The 22,033-nt window shown below is 45.2% G+C and overlaps 1 protein-coding gene across 1 annotated transcript; it reads right to left on the reverse strand.

Moving 5' to 3' along the window:
- Positions 1 to 444: 444 nt before the first annotated feature.
- Positions 445 to 20,564, reverse strand: LOC149339348 (uncharacterized). Its single transcript, XM_089548097.1, has 6 exons — positions 20,320 to 20,564; positions 19,502 to 19,636; positions 16,100 to 16,246; positions 13,094 to 13,205; positions 8,379 to 8,523; positions 445 to 5,966 (listed from the first exon to the last, which is right to left on the reverse strand). Exons 1-6 carry the CDS (start codon positions 20,378 to 20,380, stop codon positions 5,877 to 5,879), a joined length of 690 nt encoding a protein of 229 aa, XP_089404223.1. The 5' UTR covers positions 20,381 to 20,564; the 3' UTR covers positions 445 to 5,876.
- Between the last annotated feature and the right edge of the window lie 1,469 nt (positions 20,565 to 22,033).

Genomic DNA, 22,033 nt, shown 5'->3' on the forward strand with positions numbered 1-22,033 from the left:
CTAGGCTAATTGGGTAATTAAGCAATTAAGTAAACTCAGTCCCACTTGGAACATCACTATACGATCCCTTTAATTGGTTGCATGGTTACTAGCCAAAGTACAATTGGCCCCGTTTAAAATTTGCGCACTGTGACGTCACGACCGTTTCGACCAATTGAAAAGCGTGACATTTCTGTCGACAACTGCTGCTTACAACGATGAGGCATTAAAGGCTTCCGCCTTGAAATTTTCTGCTGCAGCATGTCAGGACCCTGCATGCTCTTACATGTATTCACTTTCATTGAAATGCACTTGAAAAATGATCTTAGTCAATTGTGCCTGTATGACTAGCTTTTGGCGCAATTGGTGGGTGCTTACTCCTTGTGCAACTTGAATTCACCAAATAAGAGCATGACCATGACAGCCTTGCAGTCAGCTTGTACTAATGAAAGAAGAAACGCAAACTATATATTGCAGGTTTTATTGTTCTTTGGGCAAGTGAAGCGCTATTTACAAAAAAATATACGTAACTCTGAAACATGCACACTAATTTCTTTCAAAAGTGCAGCAAATCTATACGATGCACGTGGTTGCTCCGAGTCACTGCTCTATCAGCCACTATGATGCACTACACTACACACTAACATAGGCAAAATGTTTACAGTATGCTGTCCCTATGCTGCCCGAGAGCATAGTACTGGTCCACTTGGATGCAGTCAATGAGCACACATAGAAAGCAGTCTCAAATGCAGACACAAAATTAGCGCAACTCGCAAATGGAATTTCAAGCAGGAATGCAATCCACTGCCTTGCGTCCCGTGACAATGGCAATATTAATTTTTACACAACACAGTCGACAAAAAAAAAAAAAACTGAGATCCTTCTCTGCCCATGAAGACAAACTACAGAGCAACAAAATTGTAGTCAAACAAACTGTCAGAGACATTCCCATGTGGGCACACACTCCTATGCAATACCATTCAGTAAAATACCTGGTGTAAAGAACCATCCCATACAAATATCCAAAAGTGAACTCCGTGCATTACGTCAATTAGAGGTCTGTGGTCCCTAGTATCATGGTGCATGAACACAAGAAAAACACTGTCTGAAAAATATTCACTAGAAAATTTATTCGGAGACGCACCATTTACTCTCAAGAATTTGCAAGATTCTCTCAAGACTCCTCTTATAAAAAAATGCCTGGTGTAAAGTACCATTCTGTACAAAGTTCAAAAAGTTTGTCATGTTCTTCAAAAGGTGTACATACGCACTGAAAGCTCACATTGCAGGCACGAAGTGGGAACCGACAGTTGGCCAAGTGTCATCACATATTAAATCCTTGAAGAATCTGTCCCACACAAAAACTTGGCAATAACAGTAGACACATGTCTGCAAGAATTCTTATTACACGCCTAAATTCAATGGCAGACACTTATTCGGCACACCGCACAGGCTACCACGCCTTGTGAATGGCACTGACATACCTTGAGCAAAAACTCAATTTGGAAGTCACGTCAGAAGGTCTCATTAGGGCTAAGCAACCGTGTGCAGTTCTTTTGAAGTCACACAGCAATGTAGATTACTCTCGCTACCTTTTACAGTTAAGAAAAGAGATTCCAGTCCAGAACACATTGTTTCGCACCATAGCGAGACAGCAAAATCTGATCTCACTACCTTCATTTAATGCTTACAAGAAGCTAGTTTATCAATTCAGAGGGCAGATGACATGTTCCACTAAATTTTCACCACAGCACTTGTAACGAGACGTAACACTGATAATGACCTCTATGAACTCTATTCTGATGAGCTATTCTATTCTATTCTGAGGAGCTGGTTGTATGAAAAAAAAAGGGTTAGAATTTTAGCTCTGCTTTCATATAAAGCATACACTCAGAATGGAACACCAACTCCCAGCACTTATATGTCCTAAGATGCTACTTAGTACTGTACTATGTTTATTGTATATTGGGCTGCAACAAGTTGTGTGCTCGAAGTAAATCTTGAAGGAGTGGTTTGCAAAGTAAGAACATTGCTCAGTTGTACCCAATCCAATGTGCGCAAATTCCTTTTTCTCGGGTTAATTACCTCTGCTTATATGCGGCAAGCCTTCAAACTATAGTGGACTCCCGTAAGAGTGAGCTCCATGCGCTTGAAAACTAGTGACAAGGCGGCACGGAGAAGTGTCAACTGCTCTGCTGCTTAGTGGGTGAAACTCAAGCAAGCAATGGCGAGACGAGAGGTACACAACGTGCAACGTGCGATTTCGTTCGGCGCCTGTGTACTCAGACTTTTCAATCCCGTAACCCGTCACCTTGATCTGCTTGTAAGTGAGCAAACTACAGTGGAACCGATGATGCGTCCCCCATTCATTCGGCAACCTGCATTTGATGATGAAATAGCGTGGACCCGGCGATTCCCAGATGAAGATAATGCATTAAAGGCCTCAATTATATGGCGGAAAATTATACACACCCCGCTTCATATGGAGGCCGGCAGGAACTGTTTGGAATGAAAAAAGCTGGTGGAGTGCTGGTGGAGAACAGAGCAAACCTGCGCATGATGGCCTGTAATGGCGGTTCTGCCGAAGGCTCGGACTCCCGAGCTTGCGACCCGTGGCCGTCGATGCTGACTGCTCTTACTAAGCTCACTCTCCCTCTATCTCCACTGACAAAGACGTTAAACAAATCAGGTCTGCGTTCATACCAGATGAAGCTACTGTGCAAGTGGTAACAAGATAAGACGTCTCTATGATCATCAGTGGCTAGTCTGAAGTGCTTTCATTGCAGCTTCAGTGCGGAGTTAGGTAGGTAGGCCTAGCGACACCAAGTGAGCGGTACACTGTCACCCGGTGGGCCGCACGCTGCTTCTGCTCGTCGGTGACAAGGTTGCACCGCGTGTCGCAGAATGCCTTCGAAGAGTTGGAGCAGCCAAATTTCTAGTGCGTCAACTAAATCATCGTTTTCAAGGCGCATATGACACCCACTTAACGCGCGCACACCTTGTTTAAAGCGGCCTCTTCAATGCCAAAAGGGCTGGCTAAACAGAGGAATGTGATGTGAGAAGCCAGAAACAGCCAACACCGGTCTGACTGACTACAGCTGCAAAGGAACTTAGGTGCCAAGAGAAATTTTCTGCGGACACGGAATGACGGCACCGTTCATCGCTTGCTGCCATCCCTTCAGCCTTCGCAAGAAATTTCGTGCACATGGAGCTCAGCCTTGAGGATGAACTTGGGAAACCTCATTTCTCTGATCAGCTGAACAGTTTAACCCTTTCAGGTGCTTTTTACACAATTGTGTAAGCGGCAAACTTACAGCTTTTTCTGAGAAATTGGAGCACTTAACAGTGATTTCATTATTTCAGTCAAATTGAGCACCCTTCTTTTGCAAATAAGTCGCTTTTTTGTACCATGTAGCGAATGCAGTAAATAATATTTCACATAAGAGTGAGCTACGTAGCACTTTGTCTGCTGTTTCTGTGCAGACAGATTTTGCCGCGAGTGAAAACATCGATTGTTTTTGCTCAATTTCGAGCGTAATGTGAATCTTCGAAACACAAAGTCATTCCACGATCCCTTGGGTGTTTACCAGACACACGAGAACATTTCGATGTTATTATTTCTAACAAATCTGACACTTTGTATGGAATTCTCCACATCGTTATAAAAACTTACTTGCTAGTCTTTCACACTCGAAAACTAACAAATTCCCTTTCTTGAGGCCTGAATATACTACTTAGGTGAAAAAATAATTGATTTCAGTCAAAACGAAAAATGGCGCCTGAAAGGGTTAAAGGCCTCAGTTGCCTTCCTGCTGACGCAATTAAAAACTCAGGCTAACACAAACCATTTGACTGCATACATTGTTTAGCACAAACTGTTACTGCCATGAGAGCATAACCAAATGTGTTAACACAAGTAGTAGACTTGTAGCCTAACAAGTTCCAACGGCACTGCATCTATCTCAGGTACGAGGGCAGTCAGCAGTCTTCAGAGAACACTGTGTAGATCCTGACTGCCCATATTTTGGGGAATGTTTGAATATTGTTCCAGAGCAGCAAAAAAACCCATTTCCTGCAAATTCTTCGTTTTCCCTTTTTTAGGGTTTTGAATAGGTTTTCCCTGCAAATGTGGATGGATTGCCTTTATGCAGACCACTTATTTAAGCGCTTCTATTGAGCTGAACTTCTGATAAGCTCAGTAAACACAAAAAAACCTCGTCACAATCTAATTGAAAGAAGTTAACTTTCTTCACCTCACAAAACAATAGCAGATGCCTCACGAGTCCTCGAGACATAGAAACCATGAGAAAAAGAGATTAATTTCCTGTGGCCTCAGTGCATACTTAGGCACTGAGGGATGTGTTGTGTTAGTCACCCTTGCACGTGTAAACTAAAGGTGTCAATTCTGATCTGCACGCAAATAAATTCAGCTGTTCCATAGCTCCTGTGTTCTGTGCACACCTGCACTTGCTTTGCTGCTGCATAAACGGCCCTTAATGAATGCCTTTTCCAGGGTAGTTATTGCTCATGGTTATTCACAAACACACTACTTTGAAAAAACAAAAAAATACATTTTTAAATGGAAGACAATTCACAAGCACCTCAGTGAGCCACCGACTTGCACAATTTTCTCAAACAATATTAGGCGGTCACACAGCACCGACACAGAAAATCTGAGTTTTTCCTGCTGTTTCTTCATGTTCTCTCTATTATACAACATGGTGTAAAAAACATAATGATGGAAATGTGCATGCATACTTACATGTTCACAAAGTAAAGTAAAACAAAGCTGAAACAAATAAATATGCTTGTTAAAACAATGAGTGCCTGGTGATGAGTCCGCTCAACAAGCAAGCAAATGAGGAACATGAATATTAAACCTGCCATTTGTGGCACGTCCATATAGGAAACAAAATGCTGCCATGTTTAGCTAATGTTTGGTCCAGGTATAACAGCCTGCTCCGAAAAAAACCCACGCTGAGGTCTACGGATGCTAAGAGCATCCTGGTCCCTGCAAAACAAAAGCTGAATAATCATTAACATACTTTCAGCGAGCAGTGATCCATAACCTCTTCCTCTGATGATCACTTTAAGAACACTATGTTAGCAGCAACATGACAAATAAAAAAAAGCGCGTCATAGTTTGGCAATGACAACAGGAATGTAAATATAAGCCCATGCCAGTGCTCCTCTCGTGAGTGCAACCAACTTCCTGGCAGGAACACAAGACCAAAATCGCTTCCGCCAAGACTGCATTAGGACACTCGGCTAATCCTCAGATACCAGCCAAACCTCAAGGCACCTTTGTATCTCAGCATTTAGAAAAACACAAAAGGCTCCTATTGATTTAAAATAACACAACGAGAGCATCGTCAAATGGCATCTTGAATAGACAGCTTAGCCACAAGTACGGACGAAAAAACACAGCACGGCATCGTACATAACAGAAAGGCTGGGCGACTTAGAATACTGTTACATACTACAGTTTGCAGATGGCCGCGTCGTTAGTCTTTTACCACTGTTTTATATAAGCTATCCTACGGCCTGATTTTAGATACTGAAATCTCAATGCAAAGCGAACAGCTGCAGAAAGGGAACAAGGACTCAAAAGTCCTCCTGTCATAAGGATTTCTTTCCTAAACACAGAAGAAACCACGGTGAGTGCAAGCCGCACACTACATCGGAAGAATCGGCTGTAAGCACTGATCAGCCGTTGATGACAAAGCGCGGAAGATGTCCATGGCGACTGTCAGGCCCGCTGGCTGTACTACCGGGGATGAGTTCTCCGCACCATCTTCTTTCCTACACCTGGCGAAAGAGCCTGTTCACTCACAGTGGTTCAGACTGCATGTTGCAGCAACATACGGAATTCCAGTTCACCGGCAGAAGCACTGCAGTCACACTTTCGTCTCGGACAAGGGCAACTGGAATGTCACAGCTTCGCTGTACGGTGGTGGAGGATCCTCTTGAGATGAAGATGATGGCCTCTGTGAATGGCACAGGAAAAAGTACTGAATGCAAAGACTGCAGTGCAGTGCAAAAACTGAAAACAACATTCATGACAGGCTTTTTAATAAATACTGTTTTTCAAGACTGAAAGCACCAGTAATGTAAAGTTAATCACAAATTAATGTCTGAATGAAGTATAGGTAAGCGGACAGCCAACACTTCATACATTACAGCACTATAAAGATGGTAGGATGTCAAAGGTAGACCGTTTTTACACTTCTGGAAACAGTTTTCGGTCAACCCTTCTTGGGTTTTCTTCAGCATGGGTAATTTGTAAAAACTTGTGAATTGCACAAAACTCCGTACATACAGTCATGGACAAAAAGTGCCCAGAAATATGAGCTGACATGTGTGCTCTGAATGGATGCCGCGACCGTCCAGGGCCGCCCCACGCATGGTTGGAAGCCATTTTTGATGTATGAGTAGAGGTTTCTGCACCAAAACGAAGGAGAAAGAGGAGGAGGGGAAGGGAGATGTCCCTACTTTACGAAGTTTGAGGGGGCTATACCCATGTACGGAATGCACCCTGTTTTCCTAAACAAAATATTTTAAAAAGTAAAAGATCCGCGTAAAGGCCGCACCCAAACCTTTTACGACCCACATGGGAATAGCCTTCAAAATGCACACGCACAGGAGGTTCCACGTGCCACCAACAGATGGCGCCGGAGGCCGCAAGTGACCATCATCGTCGTCAACTTTTTCCTCCCCTGCGAGCTTCAGGTATCCATATCGGCATCAGTATCACCAGCTTTAGCTTTTATGGCTGTCAAAGGCATGTACGCACGGGAGTTGTGGTAGCGTGGAAGTCCTCTATAATTGTGGCTTTCGTGTGCTGCCGCCGAGCGTAGCAATCTTAGCACGATGGGCAAGAACCTTAATAGCTACACGGCTGGGAGTTTGCACTTGAACACGGCACAGCGGGCAGCGGGTAGGAAATTCGATGTGGCCAAGAAATGCATGCGATGATGGCGCAACCGAAAAGGATGCAAGCTGCAAAAAGCGCACTTTCCGAGGCAAGCCATGCAAGTCTCCCGAACTGGAAGAAGATGGTTGGTTTTGGTTTATGGGGTTTAACGTCCCAAAGCGACTGAGGCTATGAGAGACGCCGTAGTGGAGGGCTCCGGAAATTTCGACCACCTGAGGTTCTTTAACATGCACTGACATCGCACAGTACACGGGCCTCTAGAATTTCGCCTCCACAGAAATTCTACCGCCGCGGCCGGGGTCAGCAGCCGAGCACCGTAACCACTGAGCCACCGCGGCGGCGAACTGGAAGAAGAGCTGCTCTACTATGAGATGAAAGTGCAGACCTACGGCTACGCATTGACAACAGACACGCTGTGCGACTTCTTGTGGGATGAGCTTGCACCAGAGCACAGCACGAGCTCAGAGTCATAGAGCTTCGCAAGTGACGACTGGATGGAGAATGAATGCTGCTCATTTCCCGACTGGTGTGTTTACACTTAAAAAAAGATAATAATAAAATCGCACATCACGTATACGGTCTGCGCCCCGAAAATTGGCCCTTGAATCTGGAAAAAGTGCGGCCCTTACACGCGTTTATAGGGCATACGGTATAGATCGCACATTATGACCTCTGTAGAGTCTTTTAGGACAAGTGCGCAAAATCTCATTTCCGCACGCCTTAAAGGTGCACTGAAGAGGATTCTGAACATGTCTTTTTGCCGCGGGAACTCGATCCACATGTTCCTAGCATTCTTAGAAACAGTGACTTATTGCCCTGTGTGGCCGATTTCCCCAATTAAAACGAATTAACGTCCGGCTCCCGCCTTTTTTTTTTAATTCTGCCTCGTACGGTGGGCGGAGTCGACCAATGCGTGGAGTGCCTTTCAGCCAGCTCTGTGCAGGCTTTGCTTTCGCTTTATTTTGTTTTTTAGGTTTCCATGAATAAATAGTTTCATTCGCAAATAATATAGCCGCAAAATAAGCCCGAAGAAATAAAAATACGCGCGGACTATTTGCTACTACGGACTACTACGTATTACTCCGCCGATGGCAGAGCGGCAAGCCGCCACGGGACTGGGTGAAAGGCGCTCCACGCATTGGTCGACTCCGCCCACCGTACGAGGCAGAATTAAAAAAAAAAAGGCGGGAGCCGGACGTTAATTCGATTTAATTGGGGAAATCGGCCACACAGGGCAGTAAATCGCAGTTTCTAAGAAAGCTCGGAACGTGTGGATCGAGTTCCCGCGGCAAAAAGACAAGTTCAGATTCCTCTTCAGTGCACCTTTAAGGAAAGAGTGCACAAATTACGCGAGTGAATGTGGCAGGCCCTCGGGCACAAAAAAAGAAGACACCAAGGAATCATGGCCCTGCAAAGCCCAGTTTGAGAACCCCTGTTTTACACCCAGCTGCAATATTATTCCCACCTTGAGTGAAACAGCTGCTTCGTACGAGGGCAAGGTGTCCGAGCTCCAGGAGTCCTGAGTCCGGACAGGGGCATGCTGCCGGGTTCCTCTGGAATTCGTGCTGCTGCCAACTTGCAGGCTGCTCAAGAAGCCACTGCTGTTGGCCCTGCGTGCAGAAAAAGATTATCAATTCTTGCTTGACCCCAGCCGAGAGAAAATGCTCAAAGATGTCTAGATTGCATCAAGGCCTAGCCATACCACTCTGAACAAACCAACCAGAGTCTGGCTTTGGATCTGGCCATGAGATATCTGGAGATTTATTATGCAATCTATTTATCATCTGGTGATTTCATTGCCTGTTAGCACCCAGCAGAGCATACTATATGGGCAAAATTGGACATGGGCACACTACATGGGCAATGGGGGAGGAATGTCGACCGAAGTTGCCCCGTCACGGCATAGTTTCGTTTTCTGCGCTTCGATACTACCCTGGCGGTTCAGACGCGAATTGGCGCGTTGTTAGGGTTTTCTTTCTTTAGGAGGTGTCTCGCCATGCCAGCTCAAATGTGCGTTCCCCTCACGTGGTCCTGTGCGTCGATAATGAGCACTCATTACATGCTGCTCGTTGTGTGGTGAAGCCTCTTTACATGTACACCGCCGCGTGTGAGGAGACTCCATCGCTACTGCGTCGCACCTGTGAAACAGGCAGTGGAAGGCCTTACTGTTTTGGAGCATGTTAAGTTAGAGGCCAAGGGCACTGGTGGCTCATTTCCACCCTCCGCCAGAAGCTGCCGCTTTCATGGGGAGCTGTAGGGTTCGGGACAAAGACAGTGCGTCGAATGATGTCCAAGGCCTTGGGGCCAAATGGGGAGGAAATCCTTGAACGCCACCGTCAAGGCCGCAGCAACCGGTCGCAAAGGGACGAAGACCTTTTGCCACTGAAAACAGACTAGTGCTCAAGTGCAGTCGTCATTAAAGTGGGCGGCTTCTTAAATGACCTGGCCGTCCAACTAAGCGATGGCTTTTTTGTTACTATCAGCGGAGACAGTAAAGCCGATACGGGGAGGCGCACCGATGGGTTGCACACGTACAGAACTGTATACGCGAAACTGCGCGCCCTGCATGTTCCCGGAGGTGCGGGGCCGCTGAGTAGGGTTCTGCAAGCCCTGTGCTCCGCCCACTTGCATGTATGTTGCCAATGCACTACTACTGGTTGAAATTGGACGACAGCAGAAATAGTAAAGCTGCACCCAACTACCGAAGGTTTTAAAACAAGCTATAAACAAAAAAAATTAGTTGAGGTTTAACTACTCCTGAACCTGGTTAGAGAGCAAAAGCTATGGCGTTTCTATTGGGCAACTATACACGGCTTAGTGTGTTCCGTTCCGGACACTGGATAGGCATCGCGCTCACCTTGCAACCCTGGCAGGTGGCAGTTAATGGTTGATCGCGAGAGTTTGCTCACTCAATGAATGCTGTGGCCTATTGCTGAAGTGCCCGATGTCTGCCCCACAGAGTGCTAACTCATACAGCCCACATCTCCCTCTCATCACTCCACATACCTCAAAGCGTGCTTCAGGCGTCCACTGACCCAGGGAGCCAGTTAAGCGCACTTCCTTTCCTTAAAATAATCGGATTCTAAAACAGTGTTAACACCAACACCAATGAACACAGTGAACACTGCTGACTGCCTATGGCTTCAGTGCCAAGTTTCTGCCACAACACTGAGTGTCACTACCACCACACCACAGAGCTTAAAGCACGACTCAGGTGTCCACTGTCCCAGGGGGCCAGTTATGCGCCTTTCATTTGCTTTCGAAACAACTGCCCTTCATTGGTATGAAGAGCTTAAAGCACAACTAAGATGTCCATTGTCCCATGGGGCCCGTTATGCACCTTTGCTTTAGATTCAAAGCTTCTGCTCTTCACCAGTTTTGTAGCATAAAGCACAACTAAGGTGTCCACTGTCCCCGGGGGGGGGGGACCAGTTATGCACCTTTCCTTTCCTTTATCTGAAGGTCAAATGAAGGTGAAATCTCCAGACATGGTGACCTTGGCTTTACCTAGCATAGTGAAGCAGTGAAGCTTTCACTCTCAGCAGTTTTTAAACCGCTTTTCGTCAACTGCCTTGTACCATTTCCTGTCCTCAATAAACCAGTTTTGTTAAGAGGTTAGAGTGACTTCCTCAAACAGCAACCTGACACCGGACAAGGAGGCAAAAGGCACCCCTAACTGCCGTCTACGATCACAGCCAACCTGGCATCATTATTCGTCGATCGCCCGACGGCCCAAACAGGCCACCCGTTGTAAGTTCACGGAGCAGTTCTGCTTTGATATTCTCGACAGTGGGCATGCACTACAGACTGAAGGATTTGCGAAAACCATCATTGCCACGCAGTTCTGCATTTAAAGAGCAAATGACCACTTCCTATTTTTTCATCAGTCAAATTTGCTGCGGTGTTAAACTGCTTCAGGAAGCTTTTTGCAGCCATTCAACTTTTCGACCTTTCAGTTCAGACCTTTTTTCATACTTTGAAATTCTTACTCTATTGCGAAACCAGTGCATTATTGATAACGTTTTTCGACAACACTTGGGTAAGCAAACTTTCACCCATAATTTTTTGTTGTGCTAAAGCATTTAGCTACATTTGCATAGAGAAATAGGTCCAAAATACTACTGCATAGATATTGATAAAGCAAATTGCATTCAGTCTTGGATCATATTAGATTGCACTTCTGGTAATTCAAACAAAAATTTATAGTGGCTTGAAGTCTGAATTAATGAGAGTCTACTGCATTTAAGTTTTTTCCTCACAAGCCGCCGTGGTGACTCAGTGGTTATGGCGCTCAGCTGCTGTCGCCGAGCGCCATGTCGAAAGACACGGGTTCAATCCCAGTCACGGCGGTTGTATTTCGATTGAGGCGAAATTTCAGAGGCCCGTGTAGCGTGCGATGTCAGTGCACGTTAAAGAACCCCACGTGGCGAAAATTTCCGGAGCCCTTCGCTATGGCATCCCTCATAGCCTGAGGCGCTTTGGGAAGCTAAACCCTCGTAAACCATAAACCATCATTAATGCACTAATTCATGCACTAATCAACCATCAGTCACAGTGACAAGAAGCTAGCATATCTAAGCAGTACATGAAAATCATTCTCCTTAATTCCATCTTTTTTGCAAACTTGATAAGTACATTCTGCATGCACTTTCTAAATAGTTTTTTAGTGTTATTCCCTTCTGTCTTTTCTCCTTCTCTGTAACTTCATGAGGTAAACATATATTTGTAGTCTTTGAATAATCGTTCCGAAAAAGTGTGAGGAATTTGCCGCTCTGTCATATGCCAAAATCTTAGGACTGCCATAAGTCTTGTGAGCTTGCAGGAACAAAGGGATCTGAAGAGCCCTTGAAAGGTACTTTTGTAGAAAACCAGGGAATTCAACTGGCTATACAAACTCTGTGAACTGTTTGAAGTCAGCGCCCACTTTCTGTTTGCATACCTTTCTTGCATCCTTGTCTAGTTCAAACTGGAATACATTTCAGCAACGTGCCAACCAGCCCATGATATCCAGCCCATGAGATGACCTGTGACATCATCACACTGACATCGACAGACAGTGTGCCCACCCTCATTTCTTTGTGCCACATCCCCTTCTGCACTTCTGTTGATCCCCACATGCTGAAAGAGGCCTGCTCAAGCACCTTCTTGATATTCAGATATTAAATCATGTAAACAATGATAATTCAAGTCCAGAAACATGGCGAGTATTTTTTGTTGCATTTCGAACTTTTGGCTGTACACAGGGCAATGTCCAATACATAGCAAAATATAAAGTTTTTAAAGCACACAGAGAAGTTACAGCCCTCGCCACTCCAACGCATGGCCCTATGAGTTGGCAGCACTCTTACACGAGTGCTAAAAGGTGATTAAAAATGCATTACCATGCTCTGAAATGCACTTGATTCTGCTTAGGTTTTTTTACCACAACCGTAAAACATGCCCCCACCGGCTCTTGGCTCTGAGATCTCCTTAAGAAAGAAACGATGTCACCTTGTCAATACTCACTAGAGAGCAGCACATGTTCTAAACGAAGCTAAGACGCAGCTTTCTACGAGACCAAACCCCGCTTATAGATGCCACGCCTGCAGTTCCACGTCTAATATCTTGGACAAATTTTCCACTGCCGGGTCTCAGAAAGGATCCAAATGATTATATATATATATATATATATATAGCAAACAAGGGAAGAGGAATGAGGGGCTCGTTATAAATATAAGAGAAACCAACAGCCACAGAAACCAAGGGACACAGGGGATTTTTAATTTTATTTATTTATTTATTTGTGATGTTGATCAATTTAGAATATTACTGAATATGTTATCGCTTAAAGCTAATTGATTAGAAAAGCAGAAGAAAAAACAACCACATGCCTCCGGTGGGATCCGAACCCACGACCTCCGAATTACGCGTCCAGTCTACCTCTGAGCTACGGTGATGGCTGTCAAATCTTCTGCTTTGTGGGGTATTTATGTTTTACAAATAACCTAATCTTGAGATTGTTCATCAGCGCCTCCCACGTTCGTAAGCAGCGGATGTAGTACGTCCTGAGTTACCACTGGTGTGACGCAAAACGTCATCGAACAGAGAGGGTGGAAGCTGTGCGAGAACCCTCTTATATATATATATATATATATATATATTAATACATTGCTCATGCTTTAGTAAAAAGCACACACTGACCGTTTGCAGAGGCGCCACAAAGCAAGGAAGCAACACAGCATGCTGGAGAGAGCCACTGAGACCCCAACAGCCATGGGCAAAAGGATGTCTGGAGACACAGGAGCCAGCTTCACTGCAATGCAAACACAAGGTGCAACAGACTCAAAATAGATTGGCTGACGCTTAGCTTAGTGGGGCATAACAAAAAATTATAGCAAGACATGCAGAACAAATTTACACAGCGATGCTCTTTTGATGTGAGCTCGTCAAAAATTTTAAGCAAATTGTCTTGTCATGGCCTTGGTCCATCGAGGATTTCCTACTGTAGCTAACAGCAAAAGTATATAATGTGATAAAAAAGGCCAATGAGGGAATACACTGTAAGGTTTATTTTCTCAACTTTCACTTTTTTTAGGAAGTGCTATCACTCATTCCTTCGACATTTCGTGATGAATAACAATAGAAGGATTCTGTCTTTTGCACGTGAATCCCAAGATGTTAAGGAGTGCATTACATCTCGCGATTTTTCTACATTTGCGTGCAATAGGTTTGTAAAGTTATTTTCATAAGAAACGTTATCATGTAATTATGTAATTGCCCAAATGACTTTCAACCTTTGTTCCCATGAGTATCGGTCGCATAAAAAAAAAAAACTGATTATTGCACAGAACACGGTTTTGTGAATATGCTGACATAAAAAAACTTGTTCACTTTCTCATTAGTTACTTCATGCTCCGGGGATAACTTTACAGGCTGTTAATTGTAATTACTTTGCAACTTTAACAGTTAGCTTAATATAAAATGCATTTCTGAAATCAGCTTAAGAAGTTATATACCTGCACCAGATATGCTTACCTTTCGTGCATGAACAATGAAAACGGTTTTAGTTTTGTCATACCCCCTTGAAGTAATTATCCAAGACAACATGCACATAAGTTGGTTGATCACAGAGTGAGAGTGACCGATAGTCCTGAATAGAAAAATGGATTACAAGCGTCGCGTACTAAGCTGCTTTAATCATAGTAGCCAATTTTCTGCTGATGCATTAAAATGTTTTGACAAGTGTATTCATATTCTCATGACAGAGGTACTCACTCTAACCCATTTAGTTCCTTTCTTTATTTAACTTCAAACGGCAAAGCACCCACAGCACCACTAAGAAATCCCAACGACAGTTTTAACCATGCGCACAGAAAAGGCTCCACATGTCCCGATGAAGGACACGCAAGAGTTAAAAATCTCTGCATCACCTATGCTTCTTTCCAGTAGCACTTCAAGATACTTTTCAGAGCATATATACAGCAAGGGTTGTCAGGGAACCCCAATGACTTTCAAAAGGTACTGAGGAGCTATGCATGTCTTGGCTTCTGTTCCTCCCTACATAACATGCATGCAATAAAGGGCATGCAGACGCACAGTCCGTCAGAAAATGCCCGAATTCGAATAATGATGACCAGCTGTACAATGAAACATTTTGCTACAAGCCACTCCAGTACAATCAGGCCCAAAATAAAATAGGTAACCGAAAGGTGGGGGTACAGACATGCATGAATTTAGGTGCTTGGGGAGCAAAAAGCACTCTTAAAGGTGCACTGAACAGGAATCTGAACTCGTCTTTTTGCCGCGGGAACTGGATCTGCACGTTTCGAGCATTCTTAGAAACTTCGATTTATTGCCCTGTGTGGCCGATTTCCCTAATTAAATTGAATTAACGCCCGGCTCCCGCCTTTTTTTTTTTAATTCTCCCTCGTACGGTGGGCGGAGTCGACCAACGCGGTGAATGCCTTTCACCCAGTCCCGTGGCGGCTTGCCGCTCTGCCATCGGCGGAGTAATACGTAGTAGTCCGTAGAAGCAAATAGTCCGCGCGTATTTTTATTTCTGCGGGCTTATTTTGCGGTTATATTATCTGCAAATGAAACTATTTATTCGCGGAAACCTAAAAAACAAAATGAAGCGAAAGCAAAGCCTCCACGGAGCTGGCTGAAAGGCACTCCCCGAGATGGTCGACTCCGCCCACCGTACGAGGGAGAATTAAAAAAAAAAAGGCGGGAGCCGGGCGTTAATTCGATTTAATTAGGGAAATTGGCCACACAGGGCAATTATTCGCAGTTTCTAAGAATGCTCGGAACGTGTAGATCGAGTTCCCGCGGCAAAAAGACGAGTTCAGATTCCTCTTCAGTGCACTCTTAAGGAGCCAAAGAGCTTCACGAAACCCAGTTCGAGAACTTCCACCATAGAGCCAAGCCTACTTGTAATGGACCCCTTTAAAACGAATGCTATGTAAAAACAAGGGTAGCATGACCATCACAGAGCACGTCAGGACGACAGCACTGAGCCTTGGACGCAACAAACATCACAGGATTCATCCAACATCAACACAGGACGCAACAAACGTCTGTAGACACAGGGTTCAATTAAAGCAAACATGCAGGCACAAGAGACTAGCAAGTGAAGCCATGTGACCCCACTGCAGCTTCATACTGCAGATGCAACATCAGTGTCAGATGAAACGTGAACAGGATAACTCTAAAGCAATCATACGAACACAAAAATAATGGCTTCAGGAGAAGAAATACAACTGAAATCTATTAACAATGTCATAGTTTAACAGTTTAACAGCTTTATCTCCAACGAAATGCAACCACCGCGGCGAGATCGAACCAGTGTCTTTTTGGTCAGTAGCCGAGCACCATAACTATCGAGCCATCATAGCGGCTCCATTCAATAACAGCGTCGACTCATTTGATTGTCATTAAATATTGCTTTCCTGTTTAAACAAACGTAGTATCAAAAAAAATAAATTGCAGCTCATGCCTACTTTGTGCCTAGACACAAAAATAAAGCAAGTGGTTTTTAGCACTTACAACGTTTGCTGCCTGTCTCCATTTGCTAGAGAGCTCATTAAATGTTCAGCAGTTGGCTCTAAAGCAGCAAGTCACATCTTGCACATTTTGCCTCTGTAGTCCAATGAGGCAGCAAAAATCCACAGATTTTTAGCATGCATCCCCAGAACTAAATGTACTCACAGGGCTCGCAGGATTTGGTCTCTTCATTGTAGACGTAATCATCATGGCACTCACAGCGGCTCTGAGATGATGTTCGAGAGCAGTACGTGTTTTTGTCCATCTTAGTGCACTCTTTGGTGTCCGTGCATAGTTCCAGATGTCGTCGTGCTAAGTAGGAAGTTAAACAAGACATGAAACACCTCTGCCATTTCATAAATTATTGACATATTACGGTATATGTGTGGTTTGACACACAAAGCTTCATATGGGCTATGAGGGATGCCTGACTGTAGGGCTCCATTGTAATTTTGACCACCTGGGGTGTTAGCATGCACTGGCATCGCATAGCGTACTAGCAACATAGCATTTTTCCTGACTGCAAAAATGACATGAATGATATTCTCACAAGTCTGTCATAACAATATACAAGTGCTCCAATCTGCACATCTAAACTAACCCAGGGATCCACATTCATGAGCACAACCAAAAAACATCCAGCAGACCTCAAGCCCTGTCAAGTGATACTGCACATCTCTCAACCATCATCATCATCAGCCTGGCTACGCCCACTGCAGGGCAAAGGCCTCTCCCATGTCTCTCCAATTACCCCTGTCCTTCGCCAGCTGCGGCCATCGTATTCCCGCAAATTTCTTAGTCTCATCCACCCACCGAACTTTCAGCCGCCCCCTGCTGTGCTTGTACTTTTCTTGGAATCCACTCCGTTACCCTTAAAGACAAGCGGTTATCTTGCCTTCGCATTACATGCCCTGCCCGAGCCCACTTCTTCCTCTTGATTTTAACTAGGATGTCATTAGCCGGCGTTTGTTCACTCACCCACTCCACCCACTTCTGATCTCTCAACGTTGCGCCTATCATTTTTCTTTCCGTAGCTTGCTGCATTGTCCTTAACTTAAGCTGAACCCTCTTTGTTAGCCTCCACGTTTCTGCCCCATAGGTGAGTACCGGTAAGATACAGCTGTTGTACACTTTTATCTTGAGGGATATTGGTAAACTGCTATTCATGATCTGAGAAAACCTGCCATATGCGCTCCACCCCATTCTTATTCTTCTAGTTATTTCTCATGATCCAGGATCAGCTATCACTACCTTGGGATACCAGACCACTAAGCCTACCACAATGGCACCACTGCCCCAACCACCACCCATTATTGCCCACGCCTACCAAATGTATCTGAAAGGCGAGCGAAACCATCATGCAACACAGATCAGCGTATGACCATCAGCAATTTTGCATGTGTTTCTGAACAGTCAACCTATGAATACAACAGGGGAGGATTTATGAGCTACCCTCGGCATTTTTAGTTCTTGGCATTGCCGCGACATCGGTCATTCTTTACGTTACATTCATAGACCCCTGGGAATCCTCATACCACTCCTGGCGCAGTGGTGCAGCAATTAAGCAATGCACCACTATCCTGCGATGGAAGGTGCTGCCATCGGTGGGGCTTGTGCAATCCAGGTTGCTCTTCCCGAGCAACCTTTCACGACGAATCATTAAACGTGCAGTGAAGAGGAACCTGAACTCGTCTTTTTGCCGCGGGAACTTCATCTACACATTCCGAGCATTCTTAGAAACAGGCCTTTGTGGCCGATTTCCCCAATTAAATCGGATTAACATCCGGCTCCCGCCTTTTTTTTTTTTTAATTCTCCCCGTACGGTGGGCGAAGTCAACCAACACGTGGAGTGCCTTTCAGCCAGCTCCATGGAGGCTTAGCTTTCACTTTATTTCGTTTTTTAGGTTTCCGTGAATAATTAGTTTCACTTGCAGATAACATAGCCGCAAAACAGGGCTGCAGAAATAAAAATACGCGCGGACTACTTGCTTTCGCATGTTACTACGTTTTACTCCGCTGACGGCAGTGCGGCAAGCCTCCACGGAGCTAGCCGAAAGGCACTCCACGCGTTGGTCGACTCCGCCCACCGTACGGGGAGAATTAAAAAAAAAAGCGGGAGCCGGACGTTAATTCGATTCAATTAGGGAAATCGGCCACACAGGGCAATAAGTCAGAGTTTCTAAGAATGCTCGGAACGTGTAGATTGAGTTCCCGCGGCAGAAAGATGAGTTCAGATTCCTCTTCACTACACCTTTAATTTAACTGGCACCTGCCATGGTGGGCACTTTGCTCACAATCCAGTGGGCAGGGCGCCACTCCTAGGGCTTCACTTCCTTCGTGAGATGTCCCCTCTAATGCTCACGCATTACAAAAAACAATGAACAGAAGGGTAAGCACGGTTCTTGATTACCCAATTTCTAGCTACTATTCTCATCAACCCCCACCTCTTAAATACAAAGCTATAAATGGCCTCCACAGTCAAATAGCATCTTACGGCAGATGGCAAAAGAAATGGTTTGGTTTATGGTTTGGTTTATGGATGCCGTAGTGAAGGGCTCCAGAAATTTCGACCACCTGGGGTTCTTTAACGTGCACTGACATCGCACAGCACACGGGCCTCTAGGATTTCGCCTTCATCGAAATTCAGCCGCCGCGGCCGGGAATGTGCACAGGCTTAGTGGACCAAGCATTAAGTTGGATGGCTGTGTACAAGTTTCAGCACACGATACCATCAGTGTGCACTGAAATGTGAATAACCTATGTGCACTAGAATACACTCTTTTGCATTTCTGGATGTCTTGAATGAGCGGTAACTGTGTATAATGTACTATGGCATGCACAGTGAAAATCACAAGCACAGGAACTGTTCAGCAATGACATTTTGATGCTGGGCAACAGATAAGACCTTACGAAAGTGTGAATGAACCTTGTATGAAAGCCGACCCCGCTGAGTAACCACTGTGATCGCCCGTGTGACACCAGAATAATACTGCCTGTCATGGCAACCGAAGTTCATCAGCGAGAAAGCAGACCTTTAAAAGAATTTAATACAAGTCTTGTTTTCATTGTGGAAGCTAGCGAAAATTTGAGAACAGCACACTTGCAGAAGCCGTAGCCTCTCAACTGTACCTTTCAACCCAGCTCAAACAGAGTAATCGAAAAGGAAATGATTCCAAAAGTGGACACTCTCAGGTTTTGAGTGAAAAATACATACATCGATTTCATCTGACAAGACAGCACCAAAATGTAGCTGAAGCCCAAAAAGGTAAGTTGCATGCAAGGGGAGTAATCACAGCCCTAGCACAGAGCAAGAAACCTATGAAACCGACATGGCTTTATATAGATATCCGGACTGTAACATAGGTCACATGATTTCACACAATTTAAACGGAATAAATCTCGGCATTGTACCGAGATAGGCACGATAGGAATCAACAAATGCAAGTCATCAACCAGTTTCGTCGCACTTCCTGGCTGACGTTCGTTGCAAAACTAAGTACGCATGTGCTACGTGTTTTGCAACAGCGCGCACTTAACGGTGTCTAAGGAGACCATGTCACTGCTTACCTTTAGCGCACCTTCGATCAGATATCTGCACAGGGTAGTCCGGCTTGCACCTGCAGATGTTGTTGGAATCGCAGGTAGCGTGCCTTGCGAGGCAGAAACTAATGAACGTGCATTTGCTTCCAATCTGCGCACAACCTGCAGGAAAGGGGAGGATACTCGTATGCACGTCGCAAACAGACATCAGTCACCAATAAGCGAATGCTTTGTGCTAATAAAACCACGATGTACTATTTACAGCGAGCCTTTTACTACAGCAATGACCTGAACCATCGTAGCGTTAGCATTACCGCTACAATTCGAAATCGAGCCTGTTTTCATCCCATGAGTAAGCCTCGCTCCTACCTGCCCAAACGGCGGAAACCAGCTACATAGCAGCATTAACTTGGCGGGGTTAACAAGAAAAATTACTGAACGCAAGGCACACACAAGCTGGCTCATTCTAACTTACACCAATTAGGAACACAATGAGGCTCAAACCATTGTTGAAATGTAATACGACTGCTGCAATCACCCCTCAACTGCAGAAGGAGAAACTTCTCAGAAACACTTTCACCTTTGTCAGTCAACTACACACAGCACGCAAACTACGAGTGGCTACAAGATTGTGTAGGCTCTTTTCTTTTTCGTCAGGAAGAGAGTGGCAGGGAATCGTTGTTAAAAGATCAACATCCAAGAAGCAACGTTTCTGATCCTTGACGCTTGACGAGTTCAACGCGCCTCTTTAGAGCCATAGGCACGAAGTAAACAACGTTTGGCCGCGCCTTACAGAGCCACAACACCGCCTGAGCTGATCAGATACAAAATAAGTGTCTACTTACTACTTCCAAAAAGCAGGAAGAGCAGAACACAAACGTAGGCCCGGTCTAACTCCGGGTACATGGTGGTACGAAAGCCGTTCGTCAAATGACTACCTATGCCTCAGCTCAGTTGCACAACATTAGAAAACATTGACCACTGACGTTCAAAACATGACGTCCATCTTCTGAAAACGCGTTTAACAGCTGGCGCCATCTACGGTTACTTGTGTCAACTATATACAGTTTCAAACATGGCCGTCAGTCGCCGCTGGTTAACCTTTCTAGACAGAGTTTTAATATTTAGAAACTCTATGCTCCTAGACCAGCACAGAGTTTCTTACTCTATTTAGACCAGTGACTGACCCTCATTCCTTCCTCCAAGCCATTCCATTCCTTTCCTCCATGCTCCAAGCTGACCCTTGAAATTTTCCTTCCTCCATGGACTGACCGTAGAGTTTCTAGCTACGGGACTGACCAAGGAGGTAGAGGCTTCGGTAGAGGCTTCGGTGCAAAATTTAGTCTATTACAGGGCAGGGCTTCATCGCGTGTCTAAAATTCCCGCACGAATTAAAAACTAAGAAAAAGTTTCGTGACTGAAAGATATATTCCCTTTCCAGGTAGTGTTCGGTGTTTGGAGTATGGACTGCTGTGTCGCTCAGCGTCAGCGAAAATCGAAAAAAAAAAATTGGCGGGGGCTTAGCTTTCGTTAAGCCTGGTAGGTTGCGAACGCAAAAGCGCAGCGCCTCCAACTGAAGGAACGCAGTGCGCCGCGTCTACAAGTCACTCGTGGCTACCGGCCGCCGCTGCGCGACGACTCAAAGCGTATTCGGTAATTTTTTTATATTTTAAGCATGAAATGCTTTTAGCTCCCGTTGTCGGCGGTGTGGTGACGTCACGCCGAGACCGAGAGCCAACATCCGGGCACTGAATTCCACTCATCCGGGCACTGAAACGAGAGCATCCGGGCACCGTACGAGATTTAACGAGACTCTCTAAGCCCTCCTACAGCACCGGCGTACAAGCGCCGGTAGCTTCGCGCCGAACGTGTGGTGGCGTTCCTCCCTGCCTTTACGGTGCGGTTCGGGTGTCCACCGAGATGCCAGAGAATTACTGCGCCATTTCCTTTCCTCAAAAAGCGTTGCGTTTCCTTCTTTCCTCCATGGTTGCGTTCAAAGGGCAAGGCATCGCGCCGAACGGATGGTGGCGTTCCGTGTACTGTCTGGCAGCGCTACAACACGCTGTCGCGTTCCACTCCTAAAGGCGAAGCTTAAGCGTCATTAATTAGCAGTTTAATTAGTGGTTAGTTATTAATCAGTAATTAGTCACTAAATAGTAATTTGTCATTACTTCATCAGTTGTGTGTGACGTAATCCAGCGGTGACGTCACCAGTGTCAGATAGGCAAAGTGGTGCGGAAAACACTTTCGAGCTCTGCGCACTTTCTACAGTTTCGAACGCGCTGCATATACATTCTTGTCAGGCCTGCGTCGCGTCGTGTCCGTGTACGCTTCGTGTTATGCCAGTAAACATTTCATTCTACTCTCGGTTACGGGAGAGGCAGAGAGGCGCAGGCTAAGTCCGCACGCAAAAAGTAGTTCACCACACAACCAACGCGAACACATATTTCGTAGTGATAAATCTTTTTTTTTTAAACGTCTTTATTTCTGCATTTAGTAGGCCGATACCTTGCGGCAGAACTAAGGTGCTTCATGGAGGTTGGGGTGGGGGAGTGGTTA

The sequence above is a fragment of the Amblyomma mixtum genome, chromosome 6 (assembly GCF_055824585.1).
Source record: "Amblyomma mixtum isolate Tamu chromosome 6, ASM5582458v1, whole genome shotgun sequence".
NCBI classification, from domain to species: domain Eukaryota; kingdom Metazoa; phylum Arthropoda; class Arachnida; order Ixodida; family Ixodidae; genus Amblyomma; species Amblyomma mixtum.

Coding starts and splice junctions, on each gene's coding strand:
- LOC149339348 (XM_089548097.1), bottom strand. CDS start 20,380: ATGTACCCGGAGTTAGACCGGGCCTACGTTTGTGTTCTGCTCTTCCTG. Junction 16,247..19,501: donor TGATCGAAGGTGCGCTAAAG/GTAAGCAGTGAC, acceptor CTTCCTACTTAG/CACGACGACATCTGGAACTA. Junction 5,967..8,378: donor AAGCAGCTGTTTCACTCAAG/GTGGGAATAATA, acceptor TGCCATTCACAG/AGGCCATCATCTTCATCTCA.